The sequence below is a fragment of the Syngnathoides biaculeatus genome, chromosome 16 (assembly GCF_019802595.1).
Source record: "Syngnathoides biaculeatus isolate LvHL_M chromosome 16, ASM1980259v1, whole genome shotgun sequence".
NCBI classification, from domain to species: Eukaryota; Metazoa; Chordata; class Actinopteri; order Syngnathiformes; family Syngnathidae; genus Syngnathoides; species Syngnathoides biaculeatus.
In genome coordinates, this window is record NC_084655.1 from 17082309 (window position 1) to 17109207 (window position 26899).

General features: G+C 43.0%; 1 protein-coding gene across 1 annotated transcript; it reads left to right on the plus strand.

The window, feature by feature from the left end:
* The first annotated feature begins 692 nt into the window (after nt 1–692).
* Nucleotides 693–26899, plus strand: LOC133514554 (neurexophilin-1). The gene is made up of 3 exons (XM_061846345.1): nt 693–808; nt 1000–1081; nt 25006–26899. The coding sequence occupies exons 1-3, from the start codon at nt 774–776 to the stop codon at nt 25777–25779; spliced, it is 891 nt and encodes a 296-aa protein (XP_061702329.1). The 5' UTR covers nt 693–773; the 3' UTR covers nt 25780–26899.

Consider the following 26899-nt stretch of genomic DNA (forward strand, 5'->3'; position numbering starts at 1 on the left):
TTCCAAGCGCATGCTACTGACAACCAGCATTGCTTGTGGGACATGACGACAAGAGGGGCGGGTCAAGCCAAGGGTTAAGACAATATCTCATTCACTATTATTGTACGAGTGATTGACAAGTCAGAAAGGTCCATTAGGTGAAACTTACCAGTACCATTTATAGAAAAGCAGCCCCACACCATCATGTTCCCACCTCCGAACTTCAGTTGGTATGGCGTTTTTAGTGTGATGTGCTGTGCCATTTTTCGCATCCAAAGAGTTCATTCTGAGATGCCCCCTTACCCCCCACCCATGAGGAAAGGGGTTTTGCATGGCGAGTGTGCATACAAGCCATGGCAGCAAGGTACAGTTCAAGAAATGTGATCTCGCAACTCAGAAAATTTGCTACTTCACTTTTCACTTACCACAGAAACTCCTTTCCTGGATGTGTCCTAAAACCTCTGTCCAAACGTCCCGACTGTCTCGTATATCGTAGGTGTCAGGCACAATTGACAAGAGGCAGAGCGTGTTGCATTCCTAATGAACGTGAGAAAGCGGGTGAGGGAGAGAGAGAGAGAGAGAGAGAGAGAGAGGAGAGAGAGAGAGAGTGGGGGAGAGAGAGAGAGAGATAGAGAGAGAGAGAGAGAGAGAGAGAAGTGTTAAAATGAGTGTCAGCTCCTCTCAAGCTCAGCACCGCTCAGTCCGAGCCGGAGGTTGCATCCAAACCCATCATCATTCGCGCAAATTCCCAACCTTCCCCGCGAACAACCCCCAGTGTGCCGGAATCTCTTGCTATGGATGATAACCGCATGGAATTCCCAAGTTGCAGGTAATCGGACTTTGACACGCAGGAAGAATAAAAGCAAGGCAGCCAAGAAGGACCCCCACTAAAAGGGACATGACGGGACGGAGCGCCAGCCGGGACGGAACGCGTGTCGTTGGCTCGTGAAGAATAAAGAAGAGCAGGAGGAGGAAGAGGGAGTTGATTTTTTTTTTTTTTAATTTTTTGTTTTTTTTTAGGAGGGAAGGCGTGGGGCTTTTCAAGCCTGGTGGAACAATGCGCTGCTTCATCCTGCTGCTCCTCAACGGAACCGCTTGTTTGGTAAGCGAGACAAAGTCATAATACGGGTGGGAGGGGGGGGGGGACTGAGGGGGTGTCCGTATGATGCACCAAAATTGATTGCAAAGTTCACAAACACCACGCAAGGACCAATTACGGTCAACATGAGGGCAGGTTATGTCTCAAAGAACTCAATTACAGGGTGTTTTGAATGGATTTCCTTCAATATTTTAAAATACAGAATGGAGACGAATATGGAATCCATACAGAAACGTCTGCTCATAAAACAGGAAAGAGGCGCTTATGTACTAATAAATTGGTATAAATGATGTGAGAAGCAAACATCTCAACGTAGGGATTGAGACGTTGCCTGGAGAGTTTCTGGGTTCGAATCTCAAGTTTTCATAATCTCCTTGTTCTTGCGAGGGTTTTGACCGGGTGAGCAGATTTGCCGTATTAATTTTGTTTTTTTTTAAAAAGCCTCTTCAGTCAATTGAAGATGGATGTCTCACAATCAAAAAGATCCAAGCTCAAATCCCAGCACATTTATGTGTGGAGTTGGGATGTTGTTGTGCTTTTCTGTGTTCCCCCACATTTCAAATTGTTCATTGGTGTGACGAGCATGAGACGTTGTTGGTCTATATGTGCCCTTTGAATGGCTCGGAACCAAGCCAGGGTGTACACCGCGTCTTCATGCAAAGTCCAAAGTGATAAAGGCTCCAGGATGAGAACAAGTGTGATAAAGAATGGATGGATGGATGGATGGATGATCACCCAAAAACAAGTGAAGCTTGTCTGCATAAAAGGTTTAGAGTTTGAATCCAGCGTTTCAGTGTGGAGGACAGCGAGCGACGTCGTCGAACACAAACGAGCGTGTCGGGTTCTGCCACTAGTTTTGCTCCAATTCAGAATTTGAATCACGGGTGAACGGGAGTTCACAAACGGAACACATCAAAAATTGTTTCGGAAAATCCAGCCGGCCCTCACTAAGCCATAGTAATTTCGTATGTCCAAATATACACTGTTTTACTATAAAACTTAATGATACCCCTTGATATACACCTGCGGCCAAAAAGCAAAGCGTGGGGAGTCTCCGTCATCAAAACGCACAAGTGCAGTCAATGAAATATCTCTGTGAAATATCCCCTCGTTCCTCTTTTAGTATTACAATGATATATTTAGAGCAGCCGGGGCAATCCACTTCTTCCGTTAAAATGATTCATTAAAAAATAATAGAGCCTGATAACGTTATTTCCTCATAAGGACACCAGGCAGTGGAGTTTTTCCATCGCGGTGTGGTCGCCAGGTCGCAGACTGTAATCTGGTTGCGGTTGTCCGCTTAAGTCGTGCCGGCCACTTCGCGCTCAGTGTGCCTCAAATTCAATCAAGACTCTAAATTGCAAATTGTACATTTGGGGTGTAGAAAGGTTGTTTTTCTATATGCGTCCCGAGTTTGTTCGCTGACCAGTGGAGTGCACCCTGCCCCTTCCCTTAGAAGTCAGTTTGGTCTTGCACTGAAATTTAAATTGCATTTAAAAGTGGAGACCGTGACAGGAAGGCAATCAAAGAAGTCCCTTTCTTGCCCATGTCTGCCCGTCTCCTTCTATTCACGCTCTGTATTATTTATAAATAGATTCTATGTGACCCCCCCCCCCCCCCTCAGACTTTTTTCTCTCGCAGCTCTCGCATGAATACATCAACTTAAACACGTGCCGAATGCGCCGGGCCACCGTTCTAACATCAATGACATCACATTTGTATTCCAAAGGGCACTCGAGACGCCCGCGTATACGTTTCCAGGCACTTGAACTCACCGCGCTGTAAAATTGCTTCGAAATGATGAGATTTGCAGTTTTGATCGTCGTCGTTAGAGGAAAAACCCTGCGCCTCAAAATATGTAGGCTGTACATTTCTACATGTTTTACAAACATTTCCCTCAATGTGACCTTTACTTTAAATCCATTACGGCATTAATGATAAGAAAATGCTGCAAGCAGCAATGAATACGCAATTAACCCCACAATATTGGGGAAAGGGAGGGTGGGGGCGCAAAATTTGCTCAGTGCAATGTTGGGTGTGGAGGGTTCTGACAGCAGGGGGCGCCAAGGACTGACATCAGCTTCAACCACAGGACAATGTTGAGTTCAGTTACTTCATTTTCATGCTTTATGGCGGACCACCCACACACCTTGACCAAACCCCCCAAAAATATTCACAATTTCGCATCCACCATCTGTCAAGTATGTTATGTTCATATTTGGTAGTGACTGGACAAAATCTCTGCAACCCGTTCATCTTTGATATGCCCTTGGAAAATGGTCATATTATTCACGTTGAGAATGGCCTCTTAAAAAACCGCTGCGGTAGACTTTTTGTATTTTTTGCATGATTTTTTTTTCAAGAATTTAATGTGGCATGAATAGCATGCTTACCAAACTTGAAGTTGCAAAAGTAGAGCAATTTTTTTTTTTTAAACTGGCTTCATGGGCTAAATTTTCAAAACATTCGTCAGCTGCGTTATTAAATTTCGTATTTTATGGTGAATCATCAAACTATGCCGCCAAGATGGTGGACTTCCTGTGCCTTTTCAGGCATGGCTTTTTGAAACTTTTTTTTTTTTTGTGCCTCTACTATGAGAAACATGTATACCGATTTTCATATTTCTACATGGAACCGGCTTTGGGGGCTGACCCCCCCCCCCCACCCCACAACTTTAGGCTCTAGCAACAAAATGCAGTTAAAAAAAGAATTGAATGGTGTACACGTGATACAATTAAAAATGTTCAACAAATATTTTATAAATCCCCCCTTTGTGTCCTAAATTGGGCTCTCCCATTTGCCTTTCATGTGTGCTTGCACACAATTTTTTATTTTTTTTTTAAATAAATAAATAAATAAATCCGCCTTTAATGAGAAATCAGCTCTTTAGTCACACGAGGGAAGTTGAAAACATCCTCCTCCTCTTCTTGCTCGGAAGCCCGCGGGCTCAGCTGCCTCATTACGGAAAACCGGGAGGGGTGTGTGTGTGTGGAGGGGGGTACAAGGAGAAGGAGGAGGAAAAAAAGTAGAAGAAGTAGAGGGTGCGAAGATGCAGGTGATAGTAAAAAAAAAATTTGGCGGACTACACACGTACGCACAATCGTGGTAATAGGATTAACGCTGCCACAGCTGTACTCTTTTCCTGCATGTATGTAAGGGGGGGGGGGCATCGGCAGGGGATCATGAGTAATTCATTAGCTCCACGACATTGATGAATTATGGCGCAATTAATGAATTAAGTCAATTAAGGGGGGGGGGGAAATCCGTAAAGTAATTAACAAGAGGATGATTTAAAATTCAATCTTTTCTGTCGCAATGGTGCGCAATTCCCCAAAGAGAGAACGACAAAAAGAAAGAGACACCCCAACACTCCGGGGACCTTCCGCAAATGGCACAATATACACATTCAGCATACTTTAGGTGCCACCTGCAAGATTTTCACCACAACATTCCCTTTTTGACACCAGCCCAGAGGTATTTATTGGACAATGCTTTGCAATATGAAATAATGAAACATAGTGAAAGAGTTAGACTGGGGAGGTGTACCTAATGAAGTGGCCCTGAAGCGTAATGTATTTTGTATCATTTTTTGGGGGGAGTCCAGTATGGTTATCAATACACCAGCATCAAAAAGTGAAATTTGGCTATATGTAAGTTTATTATTGCTTATGTACAAAGTAAATAATTGATACTAGTGCACCTAATGAAGTGGCCCATTACCGTATTGTAGTACATTTATAATAACAGGTACCACTTGTCAATTTTACATTGTTTTATTTTACAGTTATGAATTGCATCAATACAGAAGTCTGAAATATTGAATCTTGGTTATGTTGGTTATATACCACATAAAATCATAAAGTTAATGACCATATCGTCACTGTCGAGTGGAGCCCGCCTGTTCAAATTTGTTCAGTTTAATTTTTTTCATCTTCACAAATCGCTTGGTTAGTTCCCATGTGGGTCTGATATTATACAAATTATTGACCAGTCTGAAGTGTGGAAAATTGCTTGCTCCCTCTGATGACGCACAACAAATGTGCAATTTTGGAGAGACGAGGATTCTGTTCAGTGCCTCGTATATTATATTACAGCATAATTACTACGGAATATTCTGATCTTTTGTCAAACACTGAATAATATAAAATTTATATCACAATGTATCTTAAATCTCATTTATCCATCCATTTTCTTAGCCGCTTATCCTCACGAGGGTCGCGGGGAGTGCTGAAGCCTATCCAACCCCCTAAACTGGTTGCCAACCAATCGTAGGGCACGTGGAGAAAGACGACAATCGCACTCACAATCACATCGAGGGGCAATTTAGAGTGTCCAATTAATGTTTTGGGATGTGGGAGGAAACCGGAGTGCCCGGAGAAAAACCAGGCAGGCACGCGGAGAACATGCGAACTCCACACAGGCGGGTGTGGAATCGAACTCGGGACCTCAGAAATGTGAGGCCAATGCTTTCCAGCTGAACCACCGTGCCGCCCCTAAATCTCATCGGTACATTAATTAGAAATATTTATTGCATCGTGATCTCCTCGGCAAAATACTGGAACAGTTCAAATTGATAACGCGACATGATCTGAAACGTTACCCCAAACATTATCAGCATGTCGTGTAATTTTCATCTTTGGCAGAATATTCACACATATGACATTGCGTTGTAAATGTTTGCATCATAATATGATGGAATAATCAATGTACAGTGATATCGTACACGCTAATGTAAATGTGCATTCAATATGGAAATATTTCCATGCGCAAAGGTTTCTAAAGAAGGAAGCTCACGGAAAGGTCTGGAAAATGTATTTTATTGCTACTTTCCGCCCTTAATTAAAGCGGCTTGTTTTGAGCACCATGGGAGAGAGCGGAACAGTTTGTACTAAAACCAAAAAAAGGCAATTTAATGCGCCGCACTTGTTTGACTCAATCGCAAATTGCGGCCAGAGTTATTTTTAAAACAAATTAATCGGGACTTTGAGGATCAAAGCAGAACTAGAAACGCGCGCATTGAGATGGCTAAACGGCAGTTGATAATATTTCCGGAAACTCTTGAGTGACAAGGGGCTCGTGTTTTTAAGCCTCAGTTATGGTACATTCCCAATTATGTACAAATTTGTCTTCTAGCAGTAGGTATAAATAAATACATAAATGTGCATAAATATACAGCATTTATGTTGTAAAGGTTAAAGTTATTTGCTGTGACAGAAGAAATTTGGTGGTGTTCCAGAAGGTTTATGTCTACTAACTATCTGCGTATGTCACTACTATGTCCAGAAATATTTGCCTTATGCTCTACACAAATGTCAAAATTATTTACCGCTGCAGTGGAAAACTGGTGGCATTCCACAAGGGTTGCTACTCAGTCCACAGATTTTTACAGTACAGCAGTGATTCCCAGCAAGGGAGGTGCGTGAGATCATCAGCCATCCAATTCCACTTCATTTGTCTGAAAATTATTCTCTATTAATTAGAAATGTCTGTGTTCATCCATCCGTTCTCGGAATACATAAGGAATTTAAAAAAAAAATGCTTTTCATTGAATGGCAGAAGGAACAATGAACCCGTGTATTCACTTGGTGCCATCCATACAGAACAAGTCATAGCTTCCAGTGACTATATCGGCTTTGTGTTAAATTAAACGGTCCCAGATTTCACACGGAGGGAGTCCATTTCGAAGTAAATGAAGACAAAGTCATGCTTATTTCGGAATTTTAGTTTGGTTGGGTGGCGTGAGGTTTTTCCTGACGTTAAAAGTGTGACTTGGCACCATGGAAATGTTACAATCAATCAACCAGAAGAAAACTATTTGTTCCACAAGTCGTAATACTAGGTTTAATTTCAAATGTCTAAATTACTTGGTGTTCCAGTATGAAACCTAAGAAGGATTAAACGAAATTGCTTTGCTTTTTTTCGTTTTTTTTCCCAAGACCTTAGCTCAGAAAGATCGCTCTCTCACTCTCTCACACACAAATACCGTAATTCCCGACCTACGGAGTGCACCTGGATGCAAGCCTCACCTTAAGTACATTTGTAAAGGAAATACTATTTGGTACATACATACGCCGCAGCTGTGTAAAAGCCGCAGGTGTCCACATTGAAGCACGAGATATTTACAAAGAAAGACAGTACACTGAAAGAGTTTAACGCTAGCGCGGTGCTATTGTGGCGCTAATGCCAGCACTAGCGCTTACGAGCCTCACCGAGTACATTTGTAAAGGAAATACCATTTGGTACATACATGCGCCGCAGCTGTGTAAAAGTCGCAAGTGAAACACGAGATATTTACACAGAAAGAGATTAACCCTAGAGCGGTGCTAACGTGGTGATAATGCTAGCACTAACGCTAGCGCTGCACTAACACTAGTGCTAATGCCAGTGTCGCGCTACCGCTGGTGCTAACGCCAGCGTCGCGCTATCACTAGTGCTAACGCCAGCGTCGCGCTATCACTAGTGCTAACGCCAGCGCCGCGCTATCACTAGTGCTAACGCCAGCGCCGCGCTACCGCTGGTGCTCACGCCAGCGCCGCACTAACGCTAACAGGGCCAGTTAAAATAAAACTTACCGGTAAATATCACTGAGACACGCCAGTAAAACAGCTGCAATACGCTAGCACAGCTCTACCGCAACGCTAACAGGGCCAGTAAAAGTCACTTCCTCGGGACATATATTCCACTAGTCTCATTCTTACCTTTTCCGCTCGAGTGCCCCTTTGCAGCCGTTGCTACTTTGACACACGATTTCCCCTATTTTCAATCTAATAAGTGATTGTTGTTTCTCAATATGAGTCGCTGATGGTGTTAGTGGTATACTCAGTTCCCATTCAGTGACTGTGTCTATATACGTACCGTAATTCCCGGCCTACAGACCTGTTTATAAGCCTCACCCAGTACATTAGTAAAGGAAATACCATTTGGTACATACATACGCCGCAGCTGTGTAAAAGCCGCAAGTGTCCACAATGAAACACGAGATATTTACAAAGACAGTACACAGAGTTTAGCGCTAGCGCCACCGTGCGAACGCTAGCGCCGTTCTAACAGGGCTGGAAAAAAGAAAAAACATACCAGTAAAAGTCACTCAGACACGGCGGGAACACGCTAACGCAGCACCAACAGGGCCGGACCGGTAAAAGTCACATCCTCGGAACATATATTCCACTGTTCTCAGTCTTACCTTTTCCGCTTGAGTGCCCCCCTTGCGGCCATTAGAAAAAATTTACAAATCAGCCGCATCGCCGCATAAACCGCAGGGTTGAAAGCTATATATATGTACGTATATATCTATATATATGTACGTATATATATATATATATAATTGTACAGCCTTCAGCCCTTTGATACACAGACAAGGTGTCTCTATAATTTCTTTTTTCTTCCCCTTCCTGTCCATGCGTTACGACCCACCCACAGCGGTCGCCGAGAAGTGGACCGTGGAAGACGGTTCAAACGGGCTTTTTAAAGTAATTGTTGTCGCCGCCCCATATATCCTCAATTCCACCCCGCAGGAATCCCCGAGCGCCTCTTAAAAGTCATCCATCCAACTGAGCTCCACCGCTTTAATTGGAAAGGCTCACTCGGAGGCGGGCGGGCCCGATCGGCTCAGAAGACGAGGAGGTTGGCCTTTGGGCGTTAAACGGTGCTGACAGCAGTCTACTTCCTGTCCAAACACGAAGAGGGCAGTAACAGGTCGCGTGTGTGCGCAACTTTAAGATAGAAAGTTTGCTGTGGATTTTTCCAATACGCTTTAAAGGTCTAAGGGACAATGGTTTTAATTATGATTCCCTTGCCAAAGTGACACCCACTCGCTTTCCCAATGAAGCCACAAGGCAATCCACTGTGGGTCAACCTTCACTCTCTAAAAGCAACAATTCTTAAAGTACCCCCCAAATCGTGTTGTTTACAAAGAAAACCCCCTGACACCAGTTTCAACGATCCTCACAAAATTAGGTGGACGTGTCTGTGACGACAAGATGAACGATAAAGTTTCCGCGCATGGGGAATAGGTGGCCATTTTGGTTGAAAAGCAACAGTTTTAGGGAAATTCCTGAAGTAATCCCACCTGGAATGTTGGAAATAAATCAACCCCACTGCACCAGTTTTACCGATCAGCATTCCGATTGGGTTGACATATCCATCATAACAGGACTTTAGAAAAGAGTCTCCACAGGGCTCATGCTCAAAATTGAAGAGGAAGTCAGCTATTTTGATTTTGGTCAAATTCTTAACTTCGGAATTCGCCACTCGGAGTCAGTATCTTCTTTTCCTTACGGCTTGTCCCGTTAGGGGTCGCCACAGTGTGTCATCTTTTTCCACTTTAAGCCTATCTCGTGCATCTTCCTCGCTAACATCCACCGTCAATCTTATACTTGGTACTTGGACTCCCTCTCGGTCTTGCCTGGCAGTTCCATCCTCAGCACCCTTCTTCCAATATACTGACTCTCTCGCCTCTGGACATGTCCAAACCATCGAAGTCTACTCTTTCTAACCTTGTCTCCAAAACCTCCAACACACACATAGAACACCAGACACCTTCCGCCAACTGTTCCAGACTGCTTGGACCCGTTTCTTCACTTCCTTACCACACTCTAAGGAACAGATTTTACTGTATTTAGTTCAAACAGTGCTCTGTTACCCTACCTTCCTACTTCCTTCTTGCTCTCAGCAAAATGCTCAAGTCGTTCCTGATAAATATACCGTGATTTTCAGCAGCCCCGATCTTGACATAAGGGATAAACTACTCCTTTGCTAGCCTTAGATCTCGGTGCAATTATTATTATTATTTTTTGGGTGTCCCTCTAACGAGCTTACTTCTAATCCTATCCAACCTGTTCACACCAAGCGAGAACCTCAACATCTTCATTTATGCCACCTCCAGGTTCTGCTTCCTGTTGTCTCTTCAGTGCCACCGTCTCTAATCCGTACATCACCACTGTTTTCTGAACTGTCCTTCATCCTAGCGGAGACGCTTCTGTCGCATAGAACACCAGACACCTTCCGCCAACTGTTCCACCCGGCTTGGATCCGTTTCTTCACTTCTTCACCACACCCTCCATTGTTCTGTACTGTTGACCCCACGTATTTGAAGTCATCCCCCCTTGGAGTCAGTACGATGTCACACAATCTGGATGCAGCCTTCCAAAGTGTGCCCAACTGAACCTGAACTTGGTGCAAAACACGAGTTTTAAAAGCTACTCTGCTTGTGCGGTGACACTACAAATCCCAGGATGTGAGCCTGAGGGAGTGCAAGAAACGGGCAGGTGGATGCGCCACCCATTTGATTTGGTTTTAGCCCGCAGGCAGGAAGTCTCTATTAGCGGTTGTGCTCACCTGCTGTGTTCCTCTCTCCATGTGACTTATTGGATTCAAAATGAAAACGTGTACCGTAGAGAAGTATCACTATGATGCTCCGTTGGCCGTGTTGCAGAATAATATTATTCTTGGTTTAATGTCAAGACAAGGAAGAAAAAAAATGAAGAAAGACGGCGTTTTAACAGTGACAATATAGAAACGAGACTACTTACTGTATGTGACTGTACTTTGCAACGTCTAGCGTTTTCGGGTTTGGTCACGCTTCTTTTTCAGCCTCGTGTGTACCATACAAAAGTCACCATCTTTAAAAATTCAGCACCCGGAGGCGGTTTCATTTCAAATTTGGTTGGCTTACCGATGAGTAGACCCACAAAAACATCTAAAATGGCACAGGAAGTCTGACGTTTTGCTTTGACATGACCATTTTCATGTGACTTTGGTGATTTTGCGGGGCCCGTCAAAAATGTTGTCCAATTGCTTCCAAATTTTAATGATTTATAATCAGATAGCTATTGGGTAAAAGTGACCCTGAAATGGTTGCTTCAAACCAAAATAGACACCCAGTATGTTTGTCAGGCATGGCTTCTTGATCATTTTCTGCGTGTTTCCTCCCAACAAACATGCCTACCTAATTCCATGTTACGGAGTAGTACAGGGGTGCCCAGACTTTTATTTATTTATTTTTTTTTTTACCCCAACATCTACTTTTCAAGCAGCCCACCTCTCGCGATCGACTTGTATTGTGTAAAAAGTGATTGCCGTGCGGCCAATTGGGATTTTAGTCCGTTCACTTCTCTCATCCTCAGCTTGCTTTTCGGCGGAATGTCGGCGTCGTATTATCCATAAACAGTTCGAAAATGCCACTACATATTTCAATCCACTGGCAGATGAGGCAAGCACACTTCAAAAATGACCTTGTGAAAAATAAGTCCACCTCCCAGTCTGTATGAAAGTGATATGTTTTTGTTTTTTTCTTTATGGCAGTATCCATGCTCACGCTTGATAAGATTTCTTAAAATAGGCGGGGAACTCGGCGACTGGCGTTGTTTGCACATGCGCGGATGTGCTAAAGGTCAGAAAAATACGGCTTTTTTGCATCACGCTGTCGTGATTGACCCAAACTCTCACTGAGCACCCCTAGTCTAGTATGTGTGGTTTAAATTTGGGAGCCATTGGACAAAATCTCTTGAACAAGCTCATCAAACTCGCTTTTTGGACCTGCTTCTAGTCAGCTAAAGAAAACCTAAATTCCACAATCGATTAAATTTTGTTGTAAAATTATGAAATAGGGAGTTAGCCAAGTCTTCTTTCTTCATTGTCACACCTAAAATGTTACATTTGTTCCCCCCCCCAATGCTCCAAGAATCTAAATCTAAAATCAAATGTGCATTTTTATTAATTTTTAAGTTTGCTGTCATTTAAAGCAGTTTCCCGTTAGGGGAGCGACCCCGCTGTCATCCTGTCCCGCCCTCCGCCGACCGGTCGATATCTTATCATGCAGAAATGAGATAGCCAATTCGAGAGCGGTCGCCTGGCCGAGCATACAAAACGAAGCAGTCAGCGGGGACCGCACAATGGAGGAACACGGCGGGTGAATAGTCGAAAATGAAAAGGTGGTAAGTGTGTAAAAAGCCACCCCCCCCCCCCAAAAAAAAAAAAAAGAGTAAATGATTGAAAGAAGCCCAACGTTTCTGGTGAAATTACCTTTTTTTCACTGCACACAATAAAAAGGCATAATTAGTTCTGAGGGCAAAAGCCGTTTTCAGACTTTTAATCTCGTAACACGGGAGCGCCCCCACTGCGATCTTAATAGATGCGCGGGGGGAAGAGTGGGGGGGAAAGCGAGGAGAGCGGCCGGGCCAACGCTTAAGACATCTGAGCAGCGCCATTCTGTCGTTAAAAATATATGTCACATGAGAGATGAAGATTTGAGCGGAACGGCGACAACGAGGGGGCCGCATTTCAACTCCCCAGGCCCGGGACCACATTTTCGGCTCTGACCTGGCACACTATCAGCGTCCGTCACTTCACTCCTGCTCCTTTGACGGACATATCAGAACGCGAAAAAAAGATGAGTAGATCTCACCCCCTGAAATTGCGTATAGATAGTCATGATAATCCATTAATAACCTACTGTATATTTATCAGTCGGTCACAATCTGGATGAACATGACATTTATTATCTTGAAAGTCTTTATTCACCATGTTTGCAGCAAAAGTACCAGTTCTTCCCCCCGCCGCAATCCCCAAATGATTTGATTACCCTTTTTAAAATTGTATCCACGAAATGCCTCAAAGATGTCTTAAAAGTTGTTTAACGACCGTGTTATTACCCTCATTAAGCACAAAGGCAAGAGGTATTGTTCCATAATCCTGTTTCGTAACCAGTTAGACAAAATTAAGCAAAAAATTGACTGACAATGACACGATAGCACACCCGCGACCCCAGTGAGGCTAACCGGCATGGAAAATGGATGGCTGGATATAATTTAGCATTAAACTTGTTAGCTCAACACGTTTGCGCCAAATAGATGGCTAAATCTCATTTATTTCTAAATCAATTTGATTTAAAAGACCACAGTGCTGTCTGTTATCTCCATCTAGCACAAAGGCAAGAGAAATAACCTTAATTTTTGCCATTTTGAGTCACTGTGGGATATATGCCCCCCCCCCCCCCCCCAAAAAAAAAAAAAAGTACAACCCTTATCCTCTTTGCGTCGCATGCTAATAGATGAACTTTTTGCCATTTTTGGTACAGTCCTGTCATCCTATGGCTGTCACATGCTTACATACCAACAGTTAAATTTACATCTGTTACTGTTGGTAATCAATACGGGATTTTTATGGCTCACATCAAAATGAAAAATGATTTAGTCCTGTTGCATGCTAATATCTGAAAAGATAGTCTTATGTTTGAATTTTTTTAGACATTTTGAAATCGCTACGTGATTGACTCATTGGCCTAGAGTAAAAAGTGGTATTGTCCTGTCACCCATCCATACATTAGAAAAAATGCTTATTCTCACAAGGGTCGCGGGGAGGGCCATCTAACGTCGAACTACACCCTGAACTGGTCGCCAGTCAGTCGGCCTATAAGCCCTGCGGTTTATACAGCGATGCAGGTATTTTGTGCATTTTTTCCCAACGGCCACAAGGGGGGCACTCGAGCGGAAAAAGTAAGAGTGAGACCGGTGGAATATATGTGCCGAGGAAGTGAATTTTACCGGTCCGGCCCTGTTAGCGCTGTGCTAGCGTGTTACTGGCGTGTTTCAGTGATTTTTATCGTTATGTTTTTTTTTTTTTTACCGGCCCTGTTAGCACGGCGCTAGCGCTAAACTCTGTGTGCCATCTTTGTAAATATCTCGTGTTTCAATGTGGGCAGCTGCGGCTTATGTATGTACCAAATGGTATTTCCTTTACAAATGTCCTGGATGAGGCTTATAACCAGGTACGCTCTGTAGGCCGGAAATTACGGTACGTATATAGACACAGTCAGTGAATGGGAACTGAGTGTACCACTAACTCCATCAGCGACTCATATTAATAAACGACAATCACTTATTAGATTGAAAATAGGGGAAATTGTGTGTCAAAGTAGCAAGTGGGAAATGATGGATTATTTTGCAATATAAACCGCCACAGTTAAATTGCAAAATAATGCAATAATTATGCAGAGTGCTTGACTGGTTGACCATTGGGCTTGTCAGCCGTCAACTGCTTGAGCTGAAATGATGGCTCAGATTCCACTTAACTGTTTGTCCACCCACCTGGGCAGTTTTACGCCAAGCGTGACCCTTCGCCGCCACGGGAAGCAGCGTTAAAGCGCTGTTGCTGTCACGGTAACAGGCTGGTAATCGGCAAACAGAGCCGGAGGAGGGCCGGCGGACATTGCGCTCCCCGCGGAGAGTAGAGGGGCCCGGGGGGCCGCGGTTCACTCAGACTGAATAACTCGCAATTACTGCAAGCAGCAGAGCTCCCGCCGCCCGCCTTGCATCCTCTGCGGTTAAGCTAAGCGCTTGTGACAGACTACGGAATCGCAGACAACCGACAGCGATCACTACGTGTTTTCGTAAAGTTTCTGCTTTAGTAGGCTCCCGTTTTGCAACCTTAAATGAGCTTCGACACGTGGTCGGTGGAAAAACATTTTATGACCACTGCAACATATGTTACGACTGGAGCAAGATCCTATGACTTGATATGAATCGTTTGATTCTTTTCCGCACTGACTTAGGACTTGCTTGAGATTTGAAAGTTATGACTTGAGACTTGTTACTTACTCCTCCTCTGGTTTAATCTATTAATACAGGTTATTATAAACATCTGTAGGAGAGGGACAATTATCATGTTTTATGAACTGAAATGATCTCGGCATAATTTACACACACATTTAAATAGTCTTAAGTGTACTGTTTGTGGGCGGCACGGTGGATCAGATGGTAAAGCGTTGGCCTCACAGTTCCGAAAACCCGGGTTCGATCCCGGCCCCGCCTGTGTGGAGTTTGCATGTTCTCCCCGTGCCTGCGTGGGTTTTCTCCGGGCACTCCGGTTTCCTCCCGCATCGCAAAAACATACAACATTAAAGGGGCACTCTAAATTGCCCCTAGGTGTGATCGTGAGTGCGGCTGTTTGTCTCCATTTGCCCTGCGATTGGCTGGCAACCAGTTCAGGGTGTACCCCGCCTCCTGCCTGTTGACAGCTGGGATAGGCTCCGGTGCTCCCCGCGACCCTCGTGAGGATAAGCGGCAAAGAAAACGGATGGATGTACTGTTCATATAGTTAATAATTTGCTGATCCGTTAAGTGAAGTTTTTTGACTTCCCATGGGACAGGGGTCTACGGCAATGACAAAATACAACAATTACAAATACCTCTACTTACGAAATTAATCTGTTCCGGAAATCGTTTTTGTAACGTGAACCTTTCGAAAGTTGAAACACATATTACAGGTAAATAGCGTAATCCGGGGCGACCATCAATGAATGCCACATGCAAACACCCCCATAGTGAATCTAAAAAAACAAAAACAACTAACTAAAGAAACAAACGTGACTTGGTGTAGTACCCGGAGTGATCTGTGGGTGGCAACAATGTGCTATAGGGCCAGACCACCAGAAAAGGCTGAGAAGTTAGGCTAGCACTAATCTTACGTAAAAATTTCTCATTTAACTCAAATGTGTTGACGATGATGCCACAGAATACGGAATTTTTATCGTAAATGTGGTATTAAAGTTTACGATACAAATTTGGCATATAAGAATTGTTAGGCGAATGTCGGAGGTCTGCTCTTCACTGTTTGTATTCCGAGCAATCCATCCCGTCCCATTTTGCTTGCATTGCAAAAGTAAAAGTTAGAACGCGTGCTGCTGAGGCTTAAATCTTACAGCTCATATACTTCCCTGCCACGCTTAAATGCAAAGTGGCGACAAAGTTGTAGCCGTGTGCATTATTTCCGGAAGGATGTAAAGCATAAAAGTAATACCCGTTGTAATATTCAACAATAAAAAAAAAAAAAAAAAAAAAAAAAAAAAAAAGGAGGTGTCAGGCCACCACGGCGACCTTTTCAAGATGATTCAGCGTTCTGCAGGAATGGAAAATCTTCAAACACATGCAAATGAAACATAAAAAGACAAAACCACAGGAAGCAAATTAAATAGTACTTTTAAAAAAAAGTGAGTGTCTTCTTACGGAAGCTTTTTATTATTATTCAGAGATGTGTTTGCTCAAATGGAAGATTCCAAATTTTGCCACTAGGAATAATGACTGAATTCCAGAAGTTCAGGGAATCAAACAATTTTTTGCATTCTCTCTCGCTAATACACAAAAAAAATACTGACTGAAAAAATGGACGTACACCAGTCTGACGTCACAGTGACAATGTAAAACAAAAGAAAAATTATGTACTTACAGGTGCAGCTTGATAAATTTGAATATGGTGAAAAGCTGGAAAATAGACTCAATTTACAGATTCACAATAGACATTTAAAAAAATATTTATAATAATCATTCATATTCAGGATCATTAATTTTGCTAGAATCGTCCAGCCCTTAAGGGCGATGTTTCAGATTAGTCCACACCGTGTTTTGCCGTGCTAGCTAGCCAGATTTAGCGAGTGGTAGCTGGAATGGTGCAAGATAGCAGGCTGCCGAGGGGAAAAAAAAAAAATAATAGATGGACTGTTTTTTTTTTTTTTTTTTTTTTTAAACCAGCTCAGACCTGCTTCACAAAAACTGTGTGGATTTAAATGTATTTACTGTAACTTCCGGCCTATAAGCCACGACTTTTTTCACATGCTTTCAACCCTGCGGTTTATGTGGTGATATGGCTAATTTGTGCATTTTTTGGGAAAGGCCGCAAGGGGGTGCTCGAGCGGAAAAGGAAAGAGTGAGGCTGAATATATTTGCCGAGGAAGTGACTTTTACCGTCCGCCCCTGTTAGCGTGTTACTGCCGTGTCAGTGATTTTTACCAGTATGTTTTTTTAACCGGCCATGTTAGTGCGGCTAGCCTTAGCGTTAGCACGGCGGTGCTTGCGTTACACTCTCTTTGTACCGTCTTTGTAAATATTTCGTGTTTCAATGTTGGTTTCAGTGTGGGCACTTGCGGCTTTTACATGGCTGCACCTATCTATGTCCCAAATGGTATTTCCTTTACAAATGTACTGGGTGAGGCTGATAACCAGGTGCGCTCTGTAGGCCAGGAATTACGGTATTCATCAAAATTGTCAACTTAGCGTCAGTAAAGCACACGGGAGCCTCACACGAGCGCCGGGCCATCGGTTCACCAGTGATGTCGGACCTTGTCAAGGTACCAATATAGAGTATTTATCATGGCGGTGTGATGACTTCTTGCAGAGAGGCAGAGCAATTTGAATACGTGATAAGAGGTGTGGACTGTCCTGCGGCCAAGCCTCTCAGAAATCCAGATTACACGTGAAAAACTAAAAACTTAAAAAAAAAAAAAAAAAATCATGAATCCTTTCATCTGTAACCAAAGGGCAAAACGGCGGGAATTCCTCACTTTTGTTATGAGAGGAAATCCCGAGGTTTTGGCCAAGACAGAAAATCGATAGCAGACCGCCGTCCACGGCGCGCCGGAACAAATCCGGCCGTCCGCCTCGGATCGGTGGAATGAAAGCGAGTCGGAGTTAATCATCCCCGAGGAAGCCGCCGCTGTCAGGACAGTAGACGCAAGAGGAGCGTAGACAGAGACAAATGCATAATGCATTGCGGCGTCAACGTCTCTACGGGGTTTACACGCGCACGTGCGCGTGCGCATTATATTTGCGTCGCTATTCATAGAAGTGAGGGTTCACAAAATGGGTACGAGTGTGTGCCCCAACCCCCGTAGGACGCCATCATCACAGCCGGCGGTGCAATAGATGCAAACTACCTACTAATCCAGGGGTGCGCAAAGTATGGGCCCTGGGCTGGATAAGTCCAACAAGCAAGTTCTATTTTTGTAGCATTAAATATACATTTTTTTGTTTTGATCAAAATGCTTGTATGTTTTGTACTTTTTAATTTCAATCAACGTTAGTGGATTTTTAAACAAATTATGAATGACACTACAACGACCAATTATATATACTGTCCAATTATTATTACTGGATTCGACAAAAAAAGAATCTAAACGTTAACTGCAATCGACTACCGTAATTCCCGGCCTCCAGAGTGCACCTGGTTATAAGCCTCTCCCAGTGGATTTGTAAAGGAAATAGCATTTGGTACATACATGCCCACATTGAAGCCCACATTGAAACCCACATTGAAGCACCAGATATTGACAAAGAAAGATGGTACACAAAGAGTTTAACACTAGCAGCGTGCTAACCCTAAGGCCACGCTAACGCTAGCGCCGCACTAATGCTAGCGCCGCACTAATAGGGTCAGTTAAAAAAAAAAAAAACATTCGGGTAAAAATCATTGAGACGGCATGGCAGTAACACGCTAGCACAGCGCTAACAGGGCCAGACCGGTAAAAGTCACTTCCTCGGCACAAATATTCCACTGATGTCACTCTTACCTTTACCGCTCGAGTGCCCCCTTGCGGCCGTTAGAAAAAAAAATGCACAAATTAGACGCATCCCCACATAAACAGCAGCGTGTGAAAAAAAGTTATGGTACTTTATTCCTCTAGTACATTTTTTTAAAGAGGGTGTGGTTGAGGGTTTGGCTCGTCTGTGAAACTCAAGCTTGTAAATAACTGTAATGACGGATTTATCGCAGTAGAAGGCAGCATTGCATAATTTGGGATTTGAGATCAGAAGTTTTGAACTAAACGTTCGTGAATTTTGGCATTGATTATGAGAGTAAAGCCAACACAAGCGGACAAGTTTCGGCACTCCACACTCAAACATACTGTTCAGTATACAACATGTACAGTATAAATGGAATATATGTCACGGGAGGTAGCAGAAAATTGTCTCATAATCGTGAGAAAAGATGACCTAGTTGACGTAAAGAATGGTGAACAGCGCTGAAACAAATTCCGACGTTCAACTCGAGTCATTCGGCGAGTCCTCGTCGCTTACGGCGCGTTTCTCAGTTCGGTGTCTGTAAATATTATTTTGCCATTAAGAGGCAGATTTATGTCTTGGTTTTGTTGTTTTATAGCTCGAGGTGATAAAAAAAAAATATTAGCATCAAAATTACTGCTCTGCTTTACGTGTTCCACAAAAAGGTTGTTTTATATTCTTTGCTCAATCTCCTTTTTCACCCCCCTTTTAAAACCAACTGCTGATTACTAAAAAATGGAAAACATGGAAAAAATTTCTGTCTTTGGTTTGCTGGTAGTTGGTGTTTATAATGCCGTATCACAAAATTCTATAGATATTTAAAGATATGTTAAAATGCTTTAAAACTGGCAATATGGGGAACTACTTGAAAATAGTTGGCGGTGACTGAGCCAATAATAATTAATCTAACGATAAGTGATAAAATATAATTATCAGTGAAGTAAAAAAAAAAAAATTGTAATTCTAGTATATTTTTTAAATTGAGATATTTGATTAAACAATTGTTGAATCAATTCTTATTAAATGAACAATAGGTGGCACGATGTTCTAGTGGTTTGCACATCAGTCTATTATTTCTGATGTTACAAACCGAACTTTGCTCTTCCTGTGTGGACCTCGCATGGGTTTTCTGTGGGTACTTCATGTAAGGTTCTAGAGTCACCAACAGGGTGCACGCGACTTTGGATAACGAGCCAAAACCAAATAAAAACTACCAAAAAAATAATTATAGAAAAAGATGGCTGATGAACAGACCGATATTTGTGATTACTGTAACTAGCGACCAGTCCAGGATGGAGGGAGCTAGCGACCTGTCCAAGATGGACGTCACATTCGCCTGTAGTGAGTTCTGGCGAGAAAGTTACTCAACTCAGTCACCCATGCATTTATTTCTTATAACAAAATATGTATTCATTATAATTTAATAGGTGGCACGGTGTTCTATTATTTCCGATGTTACAAACCGAATTTTGCCCTTCCTGTGTGGAGCTCGCATGGGTTTTCTGTGGGTACTCCATGTAAGGTTCATTGAAGACTATTTCGAGTCACCGACAGGGTGCACACAACTTTGAATAATAAGCCAGCACTAAAAAAAGATGATGATGATGACAGACAGATATTTGTGATTACTGTAGCTAGCGACCAGTCCAGGACTGACGAGCTAGCAACCTGTCAAAGATGGAGGTCACATTCGCCTCTAGTGAGTTCTCGAGAGAAAGTAACTAAACTCAGTCACAGATGCATTTAGTTTTTATGAAAAAATATGCATTCATTATAATTTAAATTATTTTTAATACCAATAATGAGTAAAAAAAAATATATATATATATATTTCATTTTTTAAAATGACAGCATTAAATAAAATGAAATGATACATAAAATGTTCAATAATTCAAATAATTTATTTGAGAGAAACATTGACTTTTTTTTGCCTCATCTATGAAATGCCAGGCCAGTCTGTCGCCCGGTTAAAATGCTTTTTTTTTTTTTTTGGGGGGGGTGTGAACGACGACCACTAATTCTCCACAAACACACACACACACACACAAACACATACGCACATGCCGGTATTTGCATCGCTTATCATTTAAGTGAGAAGATGTGCGTCCCGCTCCCTGAGGACGGGCGTCGTCGCGGCCGCTTTCAACGCAAACAACCTGCTAATATGGATGATTACAGCGGAATAATCCGCCATTGCTCTGCCGGGGTGCTCGCACTCGGCTCAAAAAGCTACCGCTGAGCGCAGAGTTGCCGTCTCATCTCTCGCTTTTAGTCTTTTAATTAAAAGACTGCATGTGCTAATTGGAAATGAAGGCTTTATTCTTTTGTATGTAACCCCCACGTGCACCCCACCCGTCTTCCCTCGCTTTGATGCTCCAAACCCAAATATTTTGAGGCGATAAATGTCTTCCCCTGCGCCAATTATGAAGCGCCAAATTTGTTCTTTTAAGAATTTAGTTGAAGGAACTAATGATGATCTGCGAGTGACCTTATCTCGCTTGTCCCATGCATTTAAATACACAGCACAAAACCAGGAAAGAGGATTCACTTGAATGGATGCACTTTTCAAAGTCACTCCAGCCCGGAATGATTCACGGCGGTTGCGATGCAACGTGATACAACATGGCCAAATTATCATACAATGCAATTCATCCAACCACAATGCGACATAATTCATCCGAATACCTCTACGATTCGCTACTATTATGATCCTCTTTGATTCACACAATTTTGATATGAATTACTCCAGCTATGTTTTTTCAACAACATTCCACCTGTTACAAAAGGATGAATTCCAATTGTGACAATATGCAATTTGATATGATTCACTGCAGTTAAAATCAAAATATGGGCACTGACAACATAGAGATGGTTTGAAGCAGCCTCAGTAAACAGGTGTACATCAGTCACTCACATTTGAAAAATGTATGGGTGTGGTCTGTAATGCCCGCAGATATAAAGTTACGGGTGTGGACCACCAGTCATGCCCGCAGATATATAAAATTGGGGGTGTGTTTTCTGTTTGTAATTATGAGTATACCCCTTTAAGAGCAGAGGGGGGCGGTGTCGGGTAAATAAGGAAGTAGAAAAAGGCTGAGCAGCAGAGACCGTGTGTTTCCAAAAAAACAAACACAACAAAAAAAAAAAAGACATTAAGCTGTGGTTCACTGCGCTGGATCATTTTTCATGTGCGACAAGAGAGTGTGCGACTAGTCCAAGACTACACAAAATAAGCGACGTCTTTCAATATCTATGCATTTATACTCGTTACAAATTTTACACGCGTGATTTTTCGTGCTCAACTGTGCAGATTTGCGAGTGCGATGGTGCATGGGCGCCAACGTTCCTGTCAAATCACAGTGACTGTTACATTTTTATTCTTAGGGCTGAAATTATTGCCACATTTTGAAGTGATAGAGTGTTGTTGAAGTCAGAAAGGCTTTTCATTTTTGTTTCTTAATATCACATTTGAAGTGATTCCATTGCTAATTAAATCTGTGAGTTGAGTCTATGAGGGGGGGGGGGGAACACAGTTAACGAGCATCTATTTTTGGGCTGAAATCGACATCTTTAATCGTATTGCAACTACACAAAATTTTAATGAGATCAAAAATGAACCACGATCTATTCCATAAAATAAGGTAACGTTATGAATCCCATGTATACGTGAGATGCATAAGCCATGAAAAAAAAATGAGCATTCTTATCCCGAGGGTGTGGTTCAATAAACAACGTTTGCATTGTTTTATCATTTTAACATATTCAGAGTTTGTCCCCTGAAAGTTCCATTCAGACATACCGAAAGCGGGCCACAAAACCGAGCATCGTAATTCCTACAGGCAACAAAGAGCACCGTTGTCGACGCGATAGGTCATCAACACTCTGTAAGGGCCTCAAGTCTCCAACAAAAGGAATTAAAAAAAAAAAAAAAAAGAAAAAAAACCCCTTAAAGATCAATTTTATGAGCATTATATAGCGCTGCCTCGGATGAAGATTTGTAAATGCGCCTGCGGATCGGGCTCATCGGGATGTGAGAAACACCTTAGGAGAGCGTTTCTTAATAGCGCGGCTTTATTGTCTAACAGGATTATAGCCCGCCCCGGCATATATATTGACCAAAGACCGCGACGCTAACGGACCTTGAATTTCGGATTTTCAGTCTGAATCAATTGCAGGATCCCTCGGGGCTTCTCTGGCATTCCATTGCACGGGTGCGCTGGGAATAACTCGACCACACTTTTTTTTTTTTTTTTTTTTTCCTGGTATTAGAATAATTTCTGTCGCGGCCGAGCTAAACAAAAGAATGTAAGTTTCTATACTGTATTGCATTGATCAAATGTCACGGACACCACCACGGGAGATGCGAACAGCAAATTAAATATTGATTAAAGCTTTAATTTGTTTTTGTGGCACGTTTCTTTATCCCCTTGCTAATAACGAGAGACGGGAATGAGTCAAACGTTGTGCTTTGGGCACGGGGTTGTTCGTCGCCGCGGTGGGCCGGCAACCAAGGCAGGAAGAACCGAGTGCAGAGAAGCAAGGAAGGAAAGAAGGCAGGCGGGCGATAAGTGGGAATATCTCACAAAATGATTAATACACAAAGGGCCAGACGAAAGGGAATGGTGGCATCCAAAAAATAGAATAGTACAAAACGACTAAAACACAAAGTTATTGATTACTTGCGATTAAATTGAAATGAAATGCAGTCGAGAATAGATTGAGTTACTTTGCAGATTACTTCATTTGAAAAGTAACTAATTTAAAGCAAAGCAAATGTATTTGTATAGCGCATTTCATACACGAGGTAACGCCATGTGCTTTACACGATCAAAAGCATTTGAAAACAAAGAGATAAAACATTAAAACAGCATAAAAACAATAAAAATGACAAAAATATAAAAAAAAATTTAAACCGCATACAGTGCAAGTAATATGATCAAAAAGTGGATATATTCTAAAAAACGAGAAAAAAACAAGACATTCACACTTGGGGCTGACCTCACCATTATTATTATTATTATTCCATTTGTGTGCTGCATAATAGCTAAATGCTGCTTCGCCATGTTTGCTTTGGACTCTGCGCTCCACTATTTGACCTGAGTCGGTCGATCTCAGCGCTCGACTGGGTTTGTATTCCGTAAGCATTTCTTTCATGTGTTCAGGACCTAAATCCTTTAGTGATTTATAGACCAGTAGCAGAACTTTAAAATCTATTCTAAAGCTGACTGGAAGCCAGTCCAAGGACTTTAGGATTGGAGTTATATGCTCTGACCGCATTGATATAGAATAAATTATCTTTTTAGTTACTTTGGGAGCTGCTCAGTGGCAGGAAAGTCACCCCCCCAAAAAAAAGGTTACAGAACGATGTCTTCAACATGAAGCAATAACTTAAATATTATTGTATTTGAGGCCACATTAAATCCTTGATTTAGTGCAGACTTGACACACAAGCTGAAATTGCTAAATGTAAACAAGCACATCATCCTCAGTACGCTGCAAATTGTGGTCCACGAAAGCAACTGTTGCGTGCATGCATGTACAAACCAGTCTCTGTATTACGTATTACTTTCATATTTTCCCAATCAAACGCATAGAAGGCATGAAGCTCCATAAACGTTGAACCAGATTTCGGCTAAACTCGTGCATCTTAATTGTCTGTGTGGGTTGATCGAGATATAGACAAAGTTAGCTCAAACTACTCGTGAAAGTCATCGAGTTGCAAACCTTGCATTCCATAATTTTCCTCTTTCGTGATTTGATCAGAAACATAATTCTTGAATTTAAACGTAATAATCTACACAACTCCCTCCAGAATACTTGCTCCATGAGGTGGCCTCTGCGATCCACATCATACCGTACTGGCTGATGCACGCATTTATCTCTCGTCATTTATAGAACTGTATTGCGATGGCCTTCTGTCACCATCCGTAATATACGCTTACTGCAGAACTCAGCTCTTCTTGTGCTGACGAAGACCAGAGGGCAGGAATACTTTTCACCAGTTTTACAAGCACTGTACTGGCCTCCCTGCGTGTATTAAGATTGTTTTAAGGCTTTTGTTTTAAAAAAATATTTGTTAAATGTTTTAATGATCTTAGGCCATCGTATCTCTTACATAATTTTAGCATATCGACCTTTGCCGGTCCTGAGTTCCTCTGGCACTGCCCTTTTAATTATTCGAATTCCAAGTGCAAATTACTGTGATTGGCTGGCGACCGATTCAGGGAGTACCCCGCCTCACGCCCAGAGTCAGCTGGGATAGGCTCCGGCATGCACACAATACTAGTGAGGATAAGCGGTCGGGAAACTGGATGGATGAGGCTGCATTTAGTTACCTCGGCTTGCGACTTTGGAACAGCCTGTCAGAGGGTATCAAAAGGGTTGAAGCTTTTGAAAGGAGGCCTACACAAAACAGCTTTCTTTCAAAAACAAAACAAACTGCACCGTATATTGAAATCTCACATTTTCAAATGTCATACTCGAGTCTTTCACAAATCATAAAATTGCCGACTTATGTCGGACTCAAGTCAAGTCATGTTACTCACGTCCCCCATCTGTACCATAACCATTGTTGTGCATTTTCTCACTTGCTTCCAGGTGGCCCTAAGTCAGGAGGACGAGTCCTCAAGCCCAAAGAGATCCTCGGGAGACTCCCCCAAGACGGTGGGCCTTCTGAGCGGCCAGGCAACCCTCTCACCGTTAAGCCGCTGGATGCTTCACGGCAGGGGCCGGGCGGCGAATGCCACCTCGCTGGAGTTGCCCTATCGCTCACCGGCCGCTTTCTCCAAGCAGGAGTTTTCCAAGCAGGAGTTTTGGGAGATGCTGGGTAGCGATCCGCTCAAAGCGGATGCCTCGGGATCTCGGGTCAAGCGGCGACCCATCGTCAAGACGGGCAAGTTCAAAAAGATGTTCGGCTGGGGGGACTTCTACTCCAACATTAAGACGGTGCGGCTGAATCTGCTCATCACCGGCAAGATTGTGGACCACGGCAACGGCACGTTTAGCGTGTACTTCCGCCACAACTCCACGGGCCAGGGCAACATCTCGGTGAGCTTGGTCCCGCCCGTCAAGGCGGTGGAGTTTGACCTGGAGCGCCAGAGCGTGGTCTACCCCAAGGACTCGAAAATCTTCAATTGCCGCGTGGACTATGAGAAGGTGGACCGCAGCAAGCGCACCTCGTTGTGCAACTACGACCCATCCAAGACCTGCTTCCAGGAGCAGATCCAGAGCCACGTGTCCTGGATTTGCTCGAAGCCTTTTAAAGTCATCTGCATCTACATTTCCTTTTACAGCACAGACTATCGCCTGGTTCAAAAGGTTTGCCCGGACTACAACTACCACAACGAGATGCCCTACTTGCCGTCGGGCTAAGGGACTTTTCCTGGTGGGGAGCGCGAGCAGAGAAGATCTGGAGGGGTATTTTTGTTTTGTTTTAATGCCACTGTGTAGCCTGACTTGAGTAAAAGATATATGCAAAAGTCAAACAATATACATATGCACATAAAGTGGCAGTCGGGACAAGACATTCACAAAACGGTAGAGAATGTCAGCGTAAACATACAAGTTCTTACCTCAACCCTAGTCGATCTTTATTGAGTCCTGTCAGTCCCTCAAAAGCAGGACGAATAGTCTGGCTTTAATCACGAGCCCCTTTCACGCAAAATTGGCATAGGAGAGTAGAGCCGGGATTTATCAGCCTGTGCCTTTCCCAAACAGCCGGGACACTCGATGCTCGAAGAAGTCTGCAGTCTTAGTCTAAACTCTAAAACTGACACTCCTGGTCTTTTCTCCTTTCACTCCTTCTGCCTCTGACATTAACTCAGCAGCCCCCCCCCTCCCCGTTGCCATTCCTGTATCTTTCGCACAGAATATCGACGAGCGACGGTCAAAAAGTCAGAACGGTCATAAAATTATTCAAGCATTTACTTTCCTCCAGTTGAATGTAAAAAAGCAGATGGGCCGGTTCAGTGAGCACTTTCAAGAGGAAAACCGCCATGGTCCGATCATTCCTGGTGTTAAGCGCGGGGTAACTGTCTTTAACATTGACTCACCATCCCATCCCCACTCAGAAGAATGCAGCCATGCCTTCCAATTAAAACCCGACATCAAAACCCCATGACGGCAACAAGTAACTGACTGGATGTGAACCCACCGGCCCTATAAATTACCTACTTTTTTTGTAGTACTTTGTAGGGAGCCGCGCATAATCAATACCGAGGTTCTCCGGCTCACGTCAGTTTCCGTTCCTACGGCGACAAATGTAACCTGAATTTGTACGTAAATTGTTACACCCTGTAGTCATTTTTACAATATAGTTCTAAGCCATAAACAAAAAACAATTGCAACTACACAATATCATCCTGGCACCATATTTGAAAAGTTCTCTGTCAAACAATCAAAAAAAGGTGGGTCTTGCTCAGGGGAGGGCAAACTATGGCCTGATGGCAACATTATGCCTGCTCTGTTCAAGTCCACCAAATATTTACATCGA

Bases quoted from the DNA above. Each gene is read 5' to 3' on its own strand.
- LOC133514554 (XM_061846345.1), top strand. From the start codon at position 774: ATGGATGATAACCGCATGGAATTCCCAAGTTGCAG. The intron at 809-999 runs GTAATCGGACTT...GTTTTTTTTTAG, and splicing joins ATGGAATTCCCAAGTTGCAG to GAGGGAAGGCGTGGGGCTTT. The intron at 1,082-25,005 runs GTAAGCGAGACA...ACTTGCTTCCAG, and splicing joins TCAACGGAACCGCTTGTTTG to GTGGCCCTAAGTCAGGAGGA.